Source organism: Oncorhynchus keta, chromosome 11 (genome assembly GCF_023373465.1).
Source record: "Oncorhynchus keta strain PuntledgeMale-10-30-2019 chromosome 11, Oket_V2, whole genome shotgun sequence".
Lineage (NCBI taxonomy): Eukaryota > Metazoa > Chordata > Actinopteri > Salmoniformes > Salmonidae > Oncorhynchus > Oncorhynchus keta.
In genome coordinates, this window is record NC_068431.1 from 19,194,653 (window position 1) to 19,216,925 (window position 22,273).

The 22,273-nt window shown below is 40.3% G+C and overlaps 1 protein-coding gene across 2 annotated transcripts; it reads right to left on the reverse strand.

Annotated features, from left to right (window-relative positions):
• Positions 1-1,217: 1,217 nt before the first annotated feature.
• Positions 1,218-21,752, reverse strand: mpzl1l (myelin protein zero-like 1 like). Of its 2 annotated transcripts, none has more exons than XM_035779808.2 (6): positions 21,406-21,752; positions 15,943-16,115; positions 12,540-12,753; positions 12,127-12,256; positions 5,289-5,409; positions 1,218-3,053 (listed from the first exon to the last, which is right to left on the reverse strand). In XM_035779808.2, the coding sequence occupies exons 1-6, from the start codon at positions 21,476-21,478 to the stop codon at positions 2,952-2,954; spliced, it is 813 nt and encodes a 270-aa protein (XP_035635701.1). In that variant the 5' UTR covers positions 21,479-21,752; the 3' UTR covers positions 1,218-2,951. The 2 variants fall into 2 exon arrangements, with proteins under 2 accessions (XP_035635701.1, XP_035635702.1); XM_035779809.2 differs by having other exon boundaries at positions 5,301-5,409; positions 21,406-21,734.
• Positions 21,753-22,273: the final 521 nt, after the last annotated feature.

Genomic DNA, 22,273 nt, shown 5'->3' on the forward strand with positions numbered 1-22,273 from the left:
TGCCCACAAATTATCTATGGGATTGAGCTCAGGGCTTTGTGAAGGCCACTCCAATACCTTGATTTTGTTGTCCTTAAGCCATTTTGCTACAACTTTGGAAGTATCCTTGGGGTCCTTGTCCATTTGGAAGAACCATTTGTGATCAATCTTTAACTTCCTGATTGATGTCTTGAGATGTTTCTTCAATATATCCACATAACTTTCCATTCTCATGATGCCATCTATTTTGTGAAGTGCACCAGTCCCTCCTGCAACAAAGCACCGCACAACATGATGCTGCCACCCCGTGCTTCTCGGTTGGGATGGTGTTCTTCGACTTGCAAGCCTCCTCTTTTTCCTATTTTTGTTTCATCAGACCAGAGGACATTTCTCCAAAAAGTACGATTATTTGTCCCCATGTGCAGTTGCAAACCGTAGTCTGGCTTTTTTACGGCGGTTTTGGAGCAGTGGCTTCTTCCTTGCTGAGCGGCCATTCAGGTTATGTCGATATAGGACTCGTTTTACTATGGTTATAGATACTTTTGTACCGGTTTCCTCCAGCATCTTCACAAGGTCCTTTGCTGCTGTTCTGGGATTGATTTGCACCAAGAGCGGTATTAAGGCTGCGTGGTCCCATGGTGTTTATACTTGCGTACTATTGTTTGTACAGATGAACGTGGTACCTTCAGTCGTTTGGAAAATGCTCAAAAGGATGAACCAGACTTGCCTACAAGTTCTTTTCTGAGGTCTTGGCCGATTTGATTTTCCCATGAGGTCAAGCAAAGAGGCACTGACTTTGAAGGTAGGCCTTAAAATACAGCCACAGGTACACCTCCAATTGACTCAAATGAGGTCATGAGAAGCTTCTAAAGCCATGACATCATTTTCTGGAATTTTACAGGCTGTTTAAAGGCACTGTCAACTTAGTGTATGTAAACTTCTGACCCACTGGAAGTGAAATAATCTGTCTGCAAACAATTGTTAGAAAAATATGTCACGCACATAGTAAACGTACTAACCGACTTGACAAAACTATAGTTTGTTAAGAAATTTGTGGAGTGGTTGAAAAATGAGCTTTAATGTCTCCAACCAAAGTGTATGTAAACTTCCAACTTCAACTGTATGTATGTATATATGTATGAGAGAGAACAGGTGTTCAAGTTAGTAGACAAAATGCAAAAGGCACTAAATGTACTACATTCCAGTTAAGACATCAAAAAGAAGCACAGGACACGGAGAAAAATTAAATCATATAGTGCATGTGGTCTTTGATACGCAGGACATAGTGCATGTTTTGCAACATAAGATATTATATAAACAAGCACCAAATTACACATGCTAATATCGCTACTCAACAACTGCTACACAAATATACTAATACTGCACAAGCACGAGGCCGCAAGATAAGCACCAGCATTTGATTCATTTTTAGGAATGTAGACTAACAATTACTTTTGCAGGACTAGTGGATGAGGCAGCTTTGGAAAACAGGAATGACACCTCTTGCTCTCGTGTGATCAGAAGCATTTTGTCAACTGCAAAAATATACAATTAAAAACGCTAAAGCGCTACCCACTGGGCACAGATGTCACGTCAACATCTATTCCACATTGGTTCAATGTAATTTCATTGATTCAACCAGTGCCCCCAGTGGGTAAAGAATTAAAGGATTTTTAAGACGTGACAGTGTGAAGTATAGCATCAAGACAGAGCACCAGCCATGCTTTTTTCAAACTAGTTGACAAAAATGACACTATCAAATTGGAATTCTGTAACACATAATTGATTATTTTGTTAAAACACCAAGAGATACTACCATTGACCAGAAAGGAATGAATTACAGTAACAAGCTCTAGATCTTACATAGTTAACTATCCATATGCATAAATGTTGGTTGGGGTAAGACTACTGCGTTCAAATATGGAAGGGATTAATACAGCATTTGAACTGATTATTAATGCATCGCTTCAATCAAACATGATTGAGAGTGAGTCATTGGAACAGAAACATTTGGCTTTTTAAACGTAAAATAAGACTTGGAATGTCAACTTTTTTATATTAAAGCACAGTGATATATCAAAGTAGTTTTGTTAACGGAAGATATTTGGTCCATTGCTTCTGAAAGACGGAAGAGAAGATTTGATGATATTATCTCTCTCACATGATCACGTCAAACCTACATAATCTAAAACGGATGTTAAAACTAAAATGTGTCAAATGTGGTTATTGCCATGATTAGTTGTGGTTAGTTAATAAATTACATGCAAACAGTGTATACATTTCTGTACAATAAAAACAATGTAAAAAATATAAATTTGTTTTGTATCATTGTTTCAGCTGAACAGTTCAGTTTCGAACCCAGTGGCAGGCAGTGTTTTAGTCATAGATATAACAATGCAATGTTAAATTCTACAGCACAATAAACAAACTGTACACTGAAGTAATTTCACCAAGACGTTTTCCATGGCTGTGTACCAGAGTGATATTATATGGTGTTAATGTGATTGTTACCTTGTAAACATGTATACATGATTAGATGAAGGTAGCATGATTGCAGCCAAAACGGCAATGTATTTCAGGTATCCTATTCGATATCCAAACCCTATGTCTAAACCGTCAATTTAACATTCAAAATGTTGGACTGAGATGATTGTTAACATGTTATTAACCTGTATTGTAAAAAACAACTTTAACCTATGTATTTTACAGTTACTAAGCATGCAGTTAATGTATTAAGTGTTTCTCTAATCTGTGTTGTATTGAAAGCATTGGTAGCATACATTTTGTATCACACACATGAACATGCAATAAATGCTTTCAGCAGACAAGGGTTTTTATGACACAAACAAAAATAGCATTCTAAACCGCATCAATCCCCCCCCCCTGTATTTAAACATTCCCCACCCACCCCAAAGCAGCGAGCGATGGTGGCCTTTCCCTTTTGGTCTCCAGTTCTCCCCCCACCCCCCGTTTCAGTTTTTCCTTATGTCAGCGTAGACCACTGGCTCCATCTTGTGGAATGAGTTGGGGTTCTTGGTGCCCGAGTGATCCAACTGGGCGTATATCACCGGCCCCTGTTGTGATGAGCGGATGGATGGGTGGGGAGATATGGCAAAGGGGAAGAAGGAAAACCGTGTTAGTAACCATACTTGTTTCACTGGTTTAACTGTCAAGTTCAAATGGCCGTGGGAAACGTAAACAGCTGTGGGATTTAGGTGGGGACAACTGCAGATAACAATGTCAAATAACAAAGACATATCAAAGCAGTGTTGTTAATGGTAGATCATTTGGCCCATTGCTTCTGAATGAAGCCAGATAAAGATAAAAGCCTGTAACAATGCCAGATTGTTGCGCAAAAGAAAAAAACATGTTTTCTCCCATCTATCACAGCTTGGGACTACATCTGGGCTGTGTGAGTGTGTAGAAGAAGAGGGCGCCATTTTCTTCTTGTCATCTTTAGGGTGTCATTTCTACCGACCACTGGGATCAAAGAATCACACACACACACACAAAAACTCAAAACATAGATAGGGCGAAAAACAACACACATACAACAGCCAAGTACAGTACAGCTTCATGTTTTGACTGACAGAGAAATGTGGTGGTGTTATCCTAGCCACCACAGATCTGACCTAACACGTCTCTTAATGTAATGAGCGAGAGGCACATTTCAAGACTGTCCCTCACAAGATCAACAAACCAGTCGACCGCAAACAAAAGCCTCTCAGACACACAAAGATGAAAGGTTCTCCTTTTCCTAGACATTATTATATTATTATTATTATTTATATTATTACATAGGCCTACAATAGTGTTTGATAATGTCATCAGAGGACTCCCATAAACTTTCATAAGCAATGCATGACACCTTCATAGGCACTACATGAACATCTATACATGCTTATGTTACCTCGCCTCAGCTTTGCAAAACAGGATGCTGTGACACTCCAGCCAGTTGTTGACATAAGCATTTAGGGCTTAACCAGAATAATAGTGATCTCACGCATGACGTCATTCAGTGGTCACCAAACCTGGTCCTGGAGAGCTACAGGATGTGTAGATTTTTGTTTCAGTCCAGCACCAAAACACCTGATTCCATTCATCAAGGTCTTGATGATTTGTTGGATCAGGTGGGTCACTTCTGGGCTAGAACAAAAGCCTGCTCCAGGCCCAGGGTTGGTGACCACTGATTTAGTAAGTCTGTAGAGCAAGGGTATCCGCCTCATGTACTTGATGGCAGCAATGTCTATGGGTCTCTCCCTTAGACTTAAAGGGCCATTACACTCCAATGTTTGTCAGATGTTTTCAGACCTCAAAAGTTGTCTAACATCAAGATGAGTCCACATGTCCACATCCCATGCCATTGGTTTTGCAGATCCAGCCATGCCTCAACCCCAAATGGATGGGAAAGACAAGTACCGCAAATCTGGAACTTATGGCAATTATTTTTTCATTGATTTTGGTTAGAGGCATATAGCTGGACCTACACAACAGATTGTCTGGGACATAGACTAATCTCAACGTTAGACTACTTTTGGGGTGAAAAAAACATGACAAACTTGGATTTGAGTGTAATGGCCCTTTAAATGGATATTGGCAATGAGGCTCTTTATCTACTTCCCCAGAGTCAGATGAACTTGTGGATACCATGTTATGTATCTGTGTCCAGTATGAAGGAAGTTAGAGGTAGTTCCGTGAGCCAATGCTAACTAGCATTAGCGCAATGACAAAGTCTTTGGGTATCTGCTAGTATGCTAGGGAGTGTGTCAACCTGGGTCCGATTCAGTAGGTTGAAAAGTCAACATTTTGTTACAATGTTCCCATTCAGAACACAACCCTGATTTCCAAAATCAGAAAGATGAAAAAGTAAAGGTAGACAACCAGACACTAAAGCCATCAAAGAGATCAGCTTAAAATCCTGTTCCAGCGTTTCAAATCAGTCCTCGGGACCCCAAGGGGTGCACGTTTTGTTTTTCGCCCCAACCACACAACTGATTCAAATGATCTAAATTTGATTATTAGTTGACTATTTGAATCAGCTGTGGACGTGGTTTGGGAAACCCTGGCCTATGCTGTAGTAGCTAGGTACTAGTCTGTTTTTGTTCTCTTGTCAACCAACTACTTATGGAATAGTCATGCAAAATGTTGACTTGACAATGACAGCAATGGAGTTGGCAGGAGCACAAATAGATCTGGGAAAAGGCCAATGCTGTTGTGCATCTCAGCTCTAGTTAATTATTAGATCTCTCTTCCCCTGTTTGTGTCCCCTGGGAGACAGTGGGTGTAGATGGTTGGTTTGAGTCACTCACTGTAGCGCCTACCTGGACCGGGGCGGAGGGGCTGCTACACCTGGAGCCCTCCAAGCTGGATTCGTGCTTCTTCCCCCCAGGGCGTGTGGCGTGGGAGCTCACACTCGTCACTGAAGTGCAGCTAGATTTTGCACCGGGGGAGGGGTTTACGAATCGGAGGTTTGTTTTTTGCAGTTCAGGAAGCGTTGGCACACAGAGAAATGGGCGACATGGACACATACAGTAAGACACAGGAGAAGACATGGTAGACAGATACAAATGCAAATGAGAGATGGGCAGATTCCACATGAGTTATGCTGCACATTTTGAGATGACTGCTCCAAGTGGTTGGGAGGAGAGGTTGGCAGGAGTGACATACATGGGCAGATGCACTGTATTGGAAGATTAACAAGACATGGATCTGTATGGGAACAAGGAGCTGATGCTTATAAATACAGTTGATCAGTTACTGCAGCTTTCCAAAAAACTAAGAAAGAGCATTAACGTAACAAAAAAAAACACTGACTTAAAAACAGTTACTATATCTAATAGACTGTGTGACAATAAATTGGCCAATAAGAGAAGAAATAAAGTGGATTAGGGAAAAACAACATACTCCACCCTAATGAGATAACGATGTGATCACCCACTTGAAAGATTAGTGTTGTATGTTTGTCATACCAATGTCAATCAGTGGTCCAATAAACTCACATATTTTTTGGTCTCTTGGTTGTTTAACATTTTTATAAAAAGTCATATTGTCAATGTAATACTATCTTATATTGTTCTTGTACAGAAATACATGACTGAAGTACAGAACAGTTGATGTTTTATGCAACAGTAAATGGGGATCCTAATAAACAAAACTGAAGCGCAAACATGGCACTCTCCGGAAGCAAATGTTGGCGCTGGTCAATAGTAGCGTACTATATTCCATTCTACCTGATAATTAAATGAGTCCCTGATTCAAAGGGAACAATGATAAAATGTAGTGGAATTGGCTTCAAAGTCCAGAGTTGAGTTTGAGGGATAGAGGATCAGGTCCCCCTGTAATATTACTTATTGTTGTCTAAATGTAAAAACTGATCCTAGACTAGCTATCTTACGCGAGACACTTTATGAATATGGGCCTAGGTCTACAAAATATAAATTCATAGATTTTTAAAAATGTGATAGAAATTCAACTTAAAACTGTTAGCATTTAGTTTGTGAGATTTTAAGAGCATGTGTCCAGTGACTTCATAAAGTATTCACACCCCTTGACTTTTGCCAAATTTGGATGTGTTAAAGCCTGAATTTAACATTGATTAAATTGAGATTGTGTCACTGGCCTACACATAATACCCCATGCCAAAGTGGAATTGTGAAATGTCTTGCACCAAAGCAAGCCTAAATAATTCCAAGAGTAAACATTAGCTTATTGAGTCATAATAAGTTACATGGAAACCGTGTTTAACTTAATTTTTGACTGCATGCCTCATCTCTCTACCCTCTACCCCACACATACAGATCATTTTAAGGTCCCTCAGCTGAGCTGTACATTTCAAACACAGATTCAACGACAAAGACCAGGGAGGATTTCCCCCAAAAATTATTTCAACATCACCACTTTATTTTAAGATTGTGAAATGTCAGAATAATAGTAGAGAATTATTTATTTCAGCTTTTATGTCTTTCATCACATTCCCACTGGTCAGAAGTTTACATGCACTCAATAAGTATTTGGTAGCATTGCCTTTAAATTGTTTAACTTGGGTCAAACGTTTTGGGTAACCTTCCACAAGCTTCCCACAATAAGTTGGGTGAATTTTGGACCATTCCTCCTGACAGAGCTGGTGTAACTGAGTCAAGTTTGTAGGCCTCCTTGCTCGCACACGCTTTTTCAGTTCTGCCCACAAATTGTCTATAGGATTGAGGTCAGGGCTTTGTGTTGTCCACTCCAATACCTTGACATTTGGAAGACCCATTTGTGACCAAGCTTTAACTGATGTCTTGAGATGTTGCTTTAATATATGCACATCATTTTCCATCCTCATGATGCCATCTATTTTGTGAAGTGACCAGTCCCTCCTGCAGCAAAGTAATATAATAATAATAATAATAATAATAATAATAATAATAAATCACCCCCACAACATGATGCTGCCAACCCAGTCCTTCACAGTTGGGATTGTGTTCTTCGGCTTGCAAGCCTCCCCCTTTTTCCTCCAAACATAACGATGGTCATTATGGCCAAACAGTTCTATTTTTGTTTCATCAGACCAGAGGACATTTCTCCCAAAAGTAAAAACATTGTCCTGTCCCCATGTGCAGTTGCAAACCGTAGTCTGGCTTTTTTATGACGGTTTTGGAGCAGTGGTTTCTTCCTTGCAGAGCGACCATTTCCTCCAGCATCTTCACAAGGTCCGTTGCTGTTGTTCTGGGATTGGCACTTTTCACAAAAAAGTATGTTCATCTCTAGGAGACAGAACATGTCTCCTTCCTGAGTGGTATGACAGCTGTGTGGTCCCATGGTGTTTATACTTGCGTACTATTGTTTGTACAGATCAACGTGGTTCAGTCGTTTGGAAATTGCTCCCAAGGACGAACCAGACTCTACAATTTCTTTTCTGAGGTCTTGGCTGATTTCTTTTCATTTTCCCATGATGTCAAGCAAAGGGGCACTGAGTTTGAAGGTAGGCCTTGAAATACATCCACAGGTACACCTCCAATTGACTCAAATGATGTCAATTAGCCTGTCAGAAGCTTATAAAGCCGTGACACCATTTTCTGGAATTTTCCAAGCTATTTAAAGGCACAGTCAACTTAGTGTATATGTAAACTTCTGACTCACTGGAATTGTGATGCAGTGAATTAAGTGAAATAATCTGTCTGTAAACAATTGTTGGGAAAATGACTTGTGTCATGCACAAAGTAGATGTCCAAACCAAATTGCCAAAACTATAGTTTGTTAATAAGAAATTTGTGGAGTGGTTGAAAAACAAGTTAATGACTGCAACCTAAGTGTATGTGAACTTCCGACTTCAACTGTATATACTGGAGTTGCTTACCAAGAGGACATTGAATGCTCCTGAGTGGCCTATTTACAGTTTTGGATTAAAAATGGCAAATCTTGAATATGGCTGTCTAGCTATGATCAACAACCAACTTGATATTTTAAGAATTTTAAAAAGAATGTGCAAATATTGTACAATCCAGGTGTGCAAAGCTCTTAAAGACCCAGAAAAACTCAGCTGTAATCCCAGCCAAAGGAGATTCTAACATGTTTTGATGTGAATACTTATGTAAATTTAATTGAACAAATGTCTAAAAACATGTTTTCACTTTGCATTATGGGGTATTGTGTGTAGATGTGTGAGAAATAGGGCTGTTCACTACAAAAAAACAAAAACAATTGTTTAACTGAGTCTGTTCTCTCGACCTGATTGGTCAAAATTTTAAAGACTGTATTTTTCCATATTTTTTTATTTATTTTATTTATTTCACCTTTATTTAACCAGGTAGGCAAGTTGAGAACAAGTTCTCATTTACAATTGCGACCTGGCCAAGATAAAGCAAAGCAGTTCGACAATATATATATAGCTATATAGACACGCCCTATGTTTGAATATAATCAACTATATGTAGACTACTGAGCTTGTCTGATGCTTTAAGCACTGCGATTAAAAATAAGGACACAAATTACTAAAGAGGGTAGCAGAGATTAATATAGCCTGTTCCCGACCCGACGCTCCTGAAGTTGCTGGTAATAGGCTACACCAGCTGTTGGCAACCTTTTCCATTTGGGAAGTAAATCGGACCATTTCTACTGATCTGCGTATCAGTTATGATTTTCATATGCACATTTTCATGTTACAGTTTAATTTATAATAAAGTCTTCATATCTCAAAATCAATGTCATGGTGTTAATCAAAATTATATCTAAATGACAATACAAATCTAAAAGTAACTTATTGCCAGCATGTAAAAATAGCCTACATAAAGCCAACAAATAAAAACATTGTAGCCTGCAGCTATAAAATATCATGATAAAAATAAATATCCTATAAATCACATTGGCTTCGCATGGCCTGTCTGCAAGGAACTTGAAACATTGTATCAACTATTAACTTGGTCCGGCCAAATGCTCATGCTAGCAAACTTGCAACATAGAAAATATTCTGGGCCCTCACTCCAGTGATCTCGGGACAGACACAGATGTAGGCTATTTGAGCAAGGGATAAGTAATCAGGTAGGCCTATTTTATGACGTTTCCACCAGATCGGAGATAGCTGGAAAGATTTTACAAATAGGCTACATTGAGGAAATATTGTCAGCTCCACAGTGATGGTGAGTTAAGATAGTCAGAAATCCCAAAATGGGCACATCCCAAAATGGGCACATTTATAAGCCTACATTTGTGTGCAGGGCAGGTAGCCTAGGCCTACTTCTATGCGTAATCAGGTGTGTCTCCTTACTCAAGATCGACAGGAGCGCTCCAAACAAAAGACCATTAATAAATTGACAACTCGTAAATTGTCACGTCCTGACCATAGAAAGCCTGTATTTTCTATGGTAGAGTAGGTCAGGGCATGACTAGGGGTTTTAGTCTAGTTTATTATTTCTATGTTGGGGTTTGTGTATGACTCCAATTAGAAGCAGCTGGTAATCGTTGCCTCTAATTGGGAATCATACTCAAGTTGCATTTTTCCCACCTGTGGGTTATGGGATATTGTTTATGTTTAGTTGCCTGTTAGCACTGCATTGTTAGTCACGTTTAGTTTATTCTTTATTTGTTTTATTTTTTCTAAGTTTCACTGTCTAAATAAATATGTGAAACTCTACATACGCTGCGCCATGGCCCGTCTATACTAACGAACATGACATAAATGAAATAAACCAAGTTTAGCCTAGGTTGTGCGCTCTGCAAACAATGTGTTCACTACAATGACAACAGTAAACCAGTAATAATAATAATAATAAATTGAATGCATTAACAGAAACTAACGTACCCAAACACAGTGTAGATGAGAAATTGAGAATTTACAATAAATGTACTACTGGTAATACTGGTGTGCCATCCGAGGCCTCCACAATGGATTAGTCCACTCAGACAGGTGTCTCATGTCCCATAACTGTTTTTACATATATTTGCTACTGCTCGACTAAAATGTATCTTGGTCGACCAAACCATCGACCAGTTGACTAAATGGTGTCAGCCCTAGTAAGAAACCCCCCAATTTAATCCATTTTGAATTCAGGCTGTAACACAACAAATGTGGAATAAGTCAAGGGGTATGAATATTTTCTGAAGGCAATGTATATGGTTCAGGAGGTAGCGTTAGAGGAAACAGGAGAGCCATATGACAGTGAAACAGAAGAGGGGGTTAGTGGTCAGTAATGGATGAGTGACATGTGAGTGGCAGACAACGACATGAACGTTAGATGACAAGCCAAGCTTAACGGCGCACCTATTTTTAAAAAATCCGTCACTGTGGGCATTGACAGACAGGTCTTGGAAAGCAAAATCTCTGGTCTTTTGACGTGCGACATCGTTGTCAATTGAGTCGTGCGACACTCTCGAATTGAGTCTAGAAGATGGATCATTGTTTTAACACTGCAATCAAAACTATCCATTTGAATATAATGTGATATGAAAAAAACATATCACACCTTGGTGTTTTATACCCATTAAATCATTGCATCTATCTTAAGGGTGTTTTCATAATTGTACTATTCCGTTAGTCAGCACCCCTACTTATTTGGGTGTGCGTCAAATCATGCTTAATATTAGGCCTAGGTCAAGAAAAACCTTGTAACTAATCATGTGAATCAGAGCGAAGAGAGAGCAGTGTCTACGCTTGGCATTTAGCCACCCTCTAAACACCTTCTTGTCGGAGATAGCATGACTTCCTCCACTCAGGTCTTGAATGGTAAACCTGGAGCACCCATTTGAGCTAAGCAGATCTGACACCTACTATGTCAGTAAGTAATTCATCATGGTTATAGGGCATTTACAAGTGCCGCTGGTACAGTCTAAACCCACATAGCCAACACACACACTGGAAAATCCAGTCGCGTCTTTCTGAGTTTTAATGAATATATAATAATAATAACAACAACATATGCCATTAAGCAGGCGCTTTTATCCAAAGCGACTTACAGTCAAGCGCGCATACATTTTTTTACATAGTGGTGGTCCCGGGAATCTAACCCGCTATCCTGACGTTGCAAACTCCATGCTCTACCATTGAACGTTATTTCCAACACAAAATGTTTTCATAGAAAACATGTTATTTTCTATTCCAAGAGAGAGGACACGTGCGACAATCGCAGCCATTGTAACTCAACCCCCATAACCCATGCAGTGGAGTTAGGGCTAAGTGTTAAGGTCTGATGACTAAGAACGTTAGTGTGCGTGTGTCAGTTGGTGACTCAGAGACATGCCAGGGGGGAGGTCAGGAAGAAGAGAGATTCACAGGCAGGTCCCACAACCAAAGAGGCCATGAAAACATTTGTTGAAAGTAGAGCTCCATTCACTGCAAGGGTTGCTTTCAGAAAAAGACGACTATGAACATCTGATACGTAATTTCTGAGATGCAGTTCCTTTTGATTGACCTCATCAAGAGCCATTAACTGCATACAGTAAACTGGTTTTTGACAGAGCCAAGTAGTCTTTGCACACAAAACATATCACAACGATAGAACGGTTTCCGGTGCGATTTAATTTGTTTCATCAAATATTTAATATTGCATTTATTGATGCCCCCTAAAATACTCTACAGATACTGATGGTCAGGTGTAATGATTGTTACTGACCAAAGTCCAGATATTAAAGTTATCTACTACCCTGAAGGTTATACAAGGGAGGATGCCTTACCCTTCGTATTCATGACTGGTTTGATGCCTCTTGATGATCAGGCAGGTAACAACAGCGATGAGAATGAGCCCGATGACAGCGCCACACACGGCGCTCACTATGACAGCCGTGCTGTTCTGAGGGAGAGACTCTGCAAAACAAGGCAACGTAAGCATTGAAAGATAATTGTAATGTTGTATGACAAAGTCACAGCTGTGCCAATACTGCCAGTTCAATGTTTGAGGCATTATATCAGTGTTAAAATGCTTAATCTCTTGTATGAGTGTTTCTTAACCCCTGGTTAAGATATCGTTAATCGTTCAGTTGGCAGTTTTTATTCCAAGTCATCCTTCAATGTGAGAGAACATGGTCACTTCCTACTGAAAATTTACTTGAGTGTTGCTGTACTGTTGTGAATCCATTTGCAAGTTTACCTTTGATGACGACTTTGAGCTGTGTCTGAGCGGCTGTGACAGATATGTCAGGTGGGTTAATCACGGCACACGAGTAGGTGCCGTTGTCGTTGAACTGCGCCTCAATTAAATGGACAGAGGCGTCTTTTTTGTTCAGATCTCCCGCCCATTTCACCCGGTCTTTGAATTGAGCCACGCTCCCTGGGTAGTGCTTGCCAGAAGTGTAATAGAAAATCTAAAAAAAAAAAATTAAAAAAGACATTAGAAAAAAACAATGACTTAAGAGAAAATATATCGTTGAAGAATTACACACAATGTAAGAGTCCGAAATGGCAACCTATTCCCCTTAAGTCGCTTTGGATAAAAGCGTCTGCTAAATGGCATATATTATTATTATTATTATTATAGTGCACTACTTTTGACGGTGCCCATGGGGCTCTGGTCAGAAGTATTATACTAGGCTATATAGGGAATAGTGTGCCATTTGGGACATAGTCATTGGCTAAGGACTCATAATAGAAATGGAAAAGACAAGCAAACAGGTTTAACCATTGTAAGCTTTTGGCTTACCTACATCACTGGGCACTTTTGCCAAGCAACAGCAAATCTTCCCCTGATACTCTGTATTATGTTCGTATCTGCTACTGTACCAAACTGATGGCTGATTTTGTTTTTGTGTGTACATGACAGGCGGATATCCTCAATAGTCAATTTGTTTAAAAGATTGGAGGGACAGATAGCTGTGTGGACTAGTGTGGGTGTCGGTGACTCCCTCTCCAACTGAACACTGTTACGAGGCCGAATACAAGTGCATCATTACGAGCAAGATGAGCCAGCTAGCTAGATCTCTAGGGGAGGGAAATGGGAATAGGGGTAAAAGTTCTGCTTCTTCCTGCCATTTCCATACAAATCCCAGCAATGCAAAAAATACATTGCCTTCAGTAATTATTCACACCTCCTGACTTTTTCCACATTTTGTTGTGTTAAAATCCCATTTTTAATTTTCTTTTTTTTGTCAACAATCTACACAAAATACTCTGTAATGTCAAAGTGGAAGAAACATTTTTCTTTACAAATGTTAGAATTTTTGAAGTATTCAAACCTGTAAGTCAATCTATATATATTTTTTTTTTTTAAATTTTATTTTATCACCTATGGCAGCAATTACAGCTGTGAGTCTTTCTAGGTATGCCTCTAAGAACTTTGCACACCTGGATTGTACAATATTTGCACATTATTCTTTCAATTCTTCAAGCTCTGTCAAGTTGGTTGTTGATCATAGTTCGAAAGCCATTTTCAGGTCTTGCCATAGATTTTCAAGCCGATTAGGTCAAAACTGTAACTAGGCCACTCAGGAACATATAATGTAATCTTGGTAAGCATCTCCAGTGTATATTTGGCCTTGTGTTTTCGGTTATTGTTCTGCTGAAAGGTGAATGCCTCCCAGTGTCTGTTGGAAAGCAGACAACCAGGATTTTGCCTGTGCTTAGCTCTATTACATTTATTTTTATCCTAAAAAAACTCCCTAGTCCTTGCCAATGACAAGCATACCCATAACATGATGCAGCCATCACAATGCATGAACATATGAAGAGGGGAACTTCCCCAAACAACGCTTTGTATTCAGGACATTCAGTTAATTTCTTAGACACATTTTTAGCAATTTTACTTTAGTGCTTTATTGAAAACAGGGTGGATGTTTTGGATATTTTAAAATCTGTACAGGTGTCCTTTTCCCTCTGTCGATCAACTGTTGTTGATCCATTCTCAGTTCTCTTTTAAGTGTGCTCTCTCTAATTCTCTCTTTCTTTCTCTCTCGGAGGACCTGAGCCCTAGGACCGTGCCCCAGGACTACCTGACATGATGACTCCTTGCTGTCCCCAGTCCACCTGGCCGTGCTGCTGCTCCAGTTTCAACTGTTCTGCCTTATTATTATTGGCCCATGCTGGTCATTTATGAACATCTTGGCCATGTTCTGTTATAATGTCCACCCGGCACAGCCAGAAGAGGACTGGCCACCCCACATAGCCTGGTTCCTCTCTAGGTTTCTTCCTAGGTTTTGGCCTTTCTAGGGAGTTTTTCCGAGCCACCATGCTTCTACACCTGCATTGCTTGCTGTTTGGGGTTTTAGGCTGGGTTTCTGTCCAGCACTTTGAGATATCAGCTGATGTACGAAGGGCTATATAAATACATTTTATTTGATCTTATCACAGCCAGTAAACTCTGTAAAAGTTTTAAAGACACCATTGGCCTAATGGTGAAATTCCTGAGCGGTTTCTCTACTTTCCGGCAACTGAGATAGGAAGGACACCTGTATCTTTGCAGTGACGGGGTGTATTAATACACCATCCAAAGAGATATTGATAACTTCACCATGCTCAAAGGGAAATTCTAGGTCTGCTTTTTTCTATTTTCTTATACCCATCTACCGGCTACGAATGTTTATGGCATTGTTTTATTTCTGCCTTTTCTATTCCAGACATTCTGAAATTCACTAAAGCATATAATGTATGTAACTTATGAGGCATTGGACAACCTCCCTGGTCTTTGTGGTTGAATCCATGTTAGAAATTCACTGCTCAACCTTACAGATAATTGCATGTGGGGTACAGAGATGAGGTAGTCATTCAAAAATAATGTTAAACACTTATGCACACAGAGTGAGTCCATGCAACTTATGTGACTTGTTAAGCAAATGTTTGCTCCTGGACTTATTTAGGCTTGTCATAACAAAGGGGTTGAATACTTAGTGACTCAAAACATTTCAGCTTTTCATTTTTAATTCATTTGTAAAATAATACCTAAAAACTTAATTCCACTTTGACATTATGTGGTCCTTCTGTAGCTCAGTTGGTAGAGCATGGCGCTTGTAACGCCAGGGTAGTGGGTTCGATTCCCGGGACCACCCATACGTAGAATGTATGCACACATGACTGTAAGTCGCTTTGGATAAAAGCGTCTGCTAAATGGCATATATATATTATGGAGTATTGTGTGTGTGGTCCAGTGACAAAATCTCAATTGAATACAATCAAGTTTAAAAGATATGACTTTCAAAATACAGAAATACAAAAAGTTGTATATCTTTTAAACTTTATTGCTGACATGAAACACATTTGGGACTATATCAACAACAGACTAATGAAACAAATACCAAATTATTGTTTTTGGGTTAAGTTGGGAGAAACATGAACTGGAAGGAGGCAGATGGTCAGGAAGAAGTTGCCTATAACATAACACAACCCTCCTCAGGCCAATGTCCTTCCATTGGATCAGTCACAAACACGCACACATACTCCCTAGGTCTTTTCTGTGGCAGTGGGCCTTGTAAGAGGAAAAATGTTGTGCTCGAACACTCCTCGTGGAAGATCTGAGAGAAACTTCTTGGGAGTTTTTCATAGACCCAGAGAAAGTAATCACTCACGGAAACAGCGCTTCCGGGGTCGGATCCCGTTGGACGAAACGACCAGGTGACTGTGGCTGCGCTGCTGATCACTTCCCTGGACTTGAAGGAACACTTGAGGATGCCCGTGGTGCCATTCTCAACCAGCACCTCCGCCGGGGCATACAACTCTATGGCCGCTGTTAGATTTGTACCTGTTGATAAAGAACCAACATTTAGTTTGTTGCCGTTTGGGGTTTTGTATTGAAAATTGAAAAGCCGGGAGAGCATTGGGGCTATATAATAGAGGTCGACTGATTGATTTTTCCACGCCGATACTGATTATCGGAGGACCAAAAAAAGCCGATACCGATTAAATCAGCCAAATGTATTTATTTATAATAATGACAATTACAACAATACTGAATGAACACTTATTTTAACTTAATATAATACATCAATAAAATCAATGTAGACTCACATAAATAATGAAACCTGTTCAATTTGGTTTAAATAATGCAAAAACAAAGTGTTGGAGAAGAAAGTAAAAGTGCAATATGTGCCATGTAAAAAAAGCTAATGTTTAAGTTCCTTGCTCAGAACATATGAAAGCTGGTGGTTCCTTTAAACATGAGTCTTCAATATTCCCAGGTAAGAAGTTTTAGGTTGTAGTTATAGGAATTATAGGACGATTTCTCTCTATACCATTTGCATTTTATATACCTTTGACTATTGGATGTTCTTATAGGCACTTTAGTACTGCCAGTGTAACAGTATAGCTTCCGTCCCTCTCCTCGCCCCTACCTGGGCTCGAACCAGGGACACATCGACAACAGCCACCCTTGAAACATCGTTACCATCGCTCCACAAAAGCCTCTGCAAGGGGAACAACTACTTCAAGGTCTCAGAGCGAGTGACATCGCCGATTGAAACACTATTAGCGCGCACCCCGCTAACTAGCTAGCCATCTCACATCAGTCGCACCAGCCTAATCTCGGGAGTTGATAGGCTTAAAGTCATAAACAGCTCAATGCTTGAAGCACAGCGAAGAGCTGCTGGCAAACGCACAAAAGTGCTGTTTGAATGAATGCTTACGAGCCTGCTGCTGCCTACCACCGCTCAGTCAGACTGCTCTATCAAATCATAGACTTAACATAATAACACACAAATACGAGACTTAGGTCATTAATATGGTCAAATCCGGAAAGTATCATTTCGAAAACAAAACATTTATTCTTTCAGTGAAAGGAATTGTTCCGTATTTTATCTAACGAGTGCCATCCATAAGTCTAAATATTCTTGTTACATTGCACAACCTTCAATGTTGTCATAATAACATAAAATTCTGGCAAATTAGTTCGCAACGAGCCAGACGGCCCATACTGTTGCATACACCCTGATTATGTGTGCAATGAACGCAAGAGAAGTGACACAATTTCCCTAGTTTAATATTGCCTGCTTACCTGGATTTCTTTTAACTAAATATGCAGGTTTAAAAATATACACTTCTGTGTATTGATTTTAAGAAAGGCATTGATGTTTATGGCAACGATTATGCTTTTTTCGCAAATGCGCTTTTGTTAAATCATCCCCCGTTTGGCGAAGTTGGCTGTCTTTGTTAGGAAGAAAGTCTTCACACAGTTCGCAACGAGCCAGGCGGCCGGCGCAAACTGCTGCATAGACCCTGACTATGCGGGCACAGAACGCAAGACAAGTGACACAATTTCCCTAGTTAAATTCATGTTAGCAGGCAATATTAACTAAATATGCAGGTTTAAAAATATATACACTTGTGTATTGATTTTAAGAAAGGCGTTGATGTTTATGGTCAGGTACACATTGGTGCAACGACAGTGCTATTTTCATGAATGCGCTTGTTAAATCACCAGTTTGGCAAAGTATGCTATGATTCAATGATAAACTAACAGGCCCCGCATCGATTATATGCAACGCAGGACAAGCTAGATAAACTAGTGATATCATCAACCATGTGTAGTTAACTAGTGATTATGTTAAGATTTTTTATTTTTTTAAGATATGTTTAATTCTAGCTAGCACCTTACCGTGGCCCCTTGCTGCACTCGCATAACAGGTAGTCAGCCTGCCACGCAGTCTCCTCGTGGAGTGCAATGTAATCGGCCATGATCGGTGTCAAAAAAATGCAGATTACAATTGTTATGAAAATTTGAAATTGGCCCTAATTAAATCGGCCATTACGATTAATCGGTCGACCTCTACTATATAGCCACTTAAATGTATAGCTTACATCAAAGCCTTGATGCTTTATAGTTGCTAGGCTTAAGACATGTTCAGCTATCAGAAAATAAGGAAAGCCACATTTCCAATGAAATCTAATTTTATTGGTCACATACACATGGTCAGCAGAAGTTATTGCGAGTGTAGCGAAATGCTTGTGCTTCTCGTTCCGACATTGCTGTAATCTAACAGTTCCACAACAACTACCTGATACACACACATCTAAGTAAAAGGGATGGAATAAGAATATATACATATAAATACATGGATGAGCGATGACTGAGCAGCATAGGCAAGATGCAATAGACGGTATAAAAAACAGTATATACATAAGAGAAGAGTAATGTAAGATATGTAAACATTATTAAAGTGACCAGTGATCCATTTATTAAAGTGGCAAATGATTTAATGTCTGTATGTAGGCAGCAGCCTCTGTGTTAGTGATGGTTGTTTAACTGTCTAATGGCCCTGAAATAGAAGCTGTTTTTCAGTCTCTCGGTCCCAGCTTTGATGCACCTGTACTGACCTTGCCTTATGGATGGTAGCGGGGTGTACAGGCAGTGGCTCAGGTGGTTGTTATCCTTGATGATCTTTTTGGCCTTCCTGTGGCATCAGGTGCTGTAGGTGTCCTGGAGGGCAGGTAGTTTGCCCCCTTGATGTGTTGCGCAGAACACACCACTTTCTGGAGAGCCTTGTGGTTGGTGCACTTGTCGTACCAAGCCGGTGATACAGACCGACAGGATGCTCTCGATTGTGCATCTGTAGAAGTTTGTGAGGGTTTTGGGTGACAAGCCAAATTTCTTCAGCCTCCTGAGGTTGAAGAGGCGCTATTAGGCCTTCATCACACTGTCTGTGTGGGTGGACCATTTCAGTTTGTCCGTGATGTGTACGCCGAGGAACTTAAAACTTTCCACCTTCTCCACTGCGGTTCCATTGATGTGGATAGGGGGGTGCTCCCTCTGCTGTTTCATGAAGTCAACGATCATCTCCTTTGTTTTGTTGACATTGAGTGAGAGGTTATTTTCCTGACACCACACTCTGAGTGCCCTCACCTCCTCCCTGTAGGTGGTCTTGTTGCTTATCAAGCACACTACTGTTGTGTCGTCTGCAAACTTGATGATTGAGTTGGAGGCGTGCATGGCAACGCAGTCATGGGTGAACAGAGAGTACAGGAGAAGACTGACCACGCACCCTTGTGGGGTCCCAGTGTTGAGGATCAGCTAAGATGTTGTTTCCTTCCTTCACCAGGTAGCGGGTGGCCCGTCAGAAAGTCCAGGACCCAGTTGCACAGGGCAGGGTTGAGACACAGGGCCTTAAGCTTAATGATGAGCTTGGAGGGTACTATGGTGTTGAATGCTGCACGGTAGTCAATGAACAGCATTCTTACATAGGTATTCCTCTTGTCCAGATGGGATAGGGCAGTGTGCAGTGTGATGGCGATTGCATTGTCTGTGGACCTATTGAGGCAGTAAGCAAATTGAAGTGGGTCTAGGGTGGCAGGTAAGGTGGAGGTAATATGATCTTTGAATAGTCTCTCAAAGCACTTCATGATGACAGAAGTGAGTGCTACGGGGCATTAAGTTCAGTTATCCTTGCCTTCTTGGGTACAGGAACAATGGTGGCCACCGAGAAGCATGTGGGGACAGCAGACTGGGATAGGGAGAGATTGAATATGTCCGTAAACACACCAGCCAGCTAGTCTGCGCATGCTCTGAGGACGCGGCTTGGGATGGCGTCTGGGCCGGCAGCCTTGCGAGGGTTAACACTTTTAAACATCTTACTCACGTCGGCCACGGAGAAGAAGAGGCCCGCAGTCCTTGGTTGTAAGGCCACGTCGATGGCACTGTATTTTACTCAGTGGGCAAAGAAGGTGTTTAGTTTATCTGGAATCAAGACATCGGTGTCTGTGACTGGTTTTCTTTTTGTAGTCCGTGACTGCCTGTAGACCCTGCCACATACATATCGTGTCTGAGAAGGGCCTTGTATGCATCGCGGAAGTTAGAGTAGCAGTGATCCAGTGTATTGCTCGCATGAGAGCTACAATCAATATGCTGATAGAATTTAGGTAGCCTTGTTCTCAAATCTGCTTTGTTAAATTCCCCGGCTACAATAAATGCATCCTCAGGATATATGGTTTCAAGTTTGCATCAAGTCCAGTGAAGTTCCTTGAGGGCTGTTGTGGTATCGGCTTGAGGGAGGATATACATGGCTGTGACAATAACCGACGAGAATTCTCTTGGGAAATAATATGGTCGACATTTGATTATGAGGATTTCTAGGTCAGGTGAACAAAAGGACATCAGTTCCTGTGTGTTGTTACGATTTGTGAGTCGTTAATCATGATGCATACACCCCCGCCCTTCTGCGCGACATTTGCTTCTCAATCTATGTTGTTAACTAGATTGGCATAGGTAAATTCGGGTTGGTCATCAGAGTTCTGTACCTATTTGGCAACATCTTCTCCAATTTGGAAAGAGCCAGGTCAGGGAGGAAGGCATGCAGTGTGACAAAAACATGCTGACAGCATAGAATGCAATAATAAAACAGGTGGACCCTTTCCCTTAAAGCCTTTGAATTTCAACCCAAAACAGACTGGGCAAGCAACACACAAATGGAAACCAAGTCCATTGGAAGCAATATTATTGTTGTATCTCAAAAGTGTAGTAGACCACAAATGATGCGCTACAATAATCATGTCTCAGATTTTATAACTTCTTATAAAAAATTAAATGAGCTAAGTAAAATATGTTTAACTTGCTGTCCACAGACTATGAATACGTCATATTTAGCCAATAAGTTGGTCAATTCGTACACATCATGACAAAACAATAGATTCAGAAATGTTTAGTTAATTATGTGAACAACACGTGACACGTTTCACAACAACAGGCGCTTCCTCGCGTCTCTGTATTTTGATATTCTTTGGTTTTATGTTAGGTAGCTAGGTTAGCATTCCTAGCTAGCTACCATCAAACTAAGCTAACCAGACCATAAGTCAAGAATGTAACTAGCTAGCTAACTGGCACTCTATAGTTCATAGATACATCACACACACCTTGATTTGAAATACGACTATCGTACCAAGTCACGCACAACTAGCTAACTATCGTCTATTTAGCGAGCCAGTTAACTAATGCATAATTTGCTAGCGGCTAGTTAGCATGCAAACTACTATAGCTACTGGCTAGCTAACAACTATAGCGATCATGTTATTAGCTTATTTTAAAAGGTATACAGTAAGTTACTTACCGAAAAAGAGACATAACGTTATTCCATATAGTAAAACACAATTGCACGCGAGGTTTCTCCTCCTTAGCTCCATAATTTAGAACGCATCAATATCTCCCCCTCCCTGTTTTTTGGTCCAACATTAGCCAACGTTCAGCTGCTCTCAATGCACCCTCCTCCTGTGTGTAAAAAAATCACACAGGAAAACGCACTAACATGACTGGAAAGACGATGACATATAATGTGCACTCGATTTATCTCACGCGGAGCACCAGACGGTAAAGTTGCTTTAAAATCCCATGCACCAAAGTGGAAACACCACATTCGCACGTGATCTGAAGTAAATAGAGTTCACCTTCTCCCACATTGATTATTGGCAGTCATCTCAGTTACAATGATGAAACGATGTCATCATTAATTAATTACAGTTAAAGAAAATCAAGTTCGAGAACATGGAAGAAGTTCGACATTACATAATTTTCCTGACGTGTTAAATGAAATCTCTGGTAAAACTGCCATCCTGTGGGGACAAATGCATTACATCCATCCAGTTTTCAGTGGCCTCAACAAGCCTGCAGCGATCGAGGCACCTCTGGAATCTTACATAGATTTGCAATATACTGTATATGCAGTGGCTATTTGAGCATGTAAATCATGGTGGCGCAAACTCAAAGCTACTACACAACACTAAACAAAGCAATAATTGCACTATAACGGTGACAAACAGTCAGCCACTGATTCCTTCCAAACCACTCATTGTTGAATTTTCGATTTCAAACTTTTTGTGTAATGTTTATGTACCATGATACATTTCAAAAGTGCTGAACAAATCGTGATATTGACAACGTCCATCCTAGCTCACTAATTTCTTAATCGAAATTACAGATTG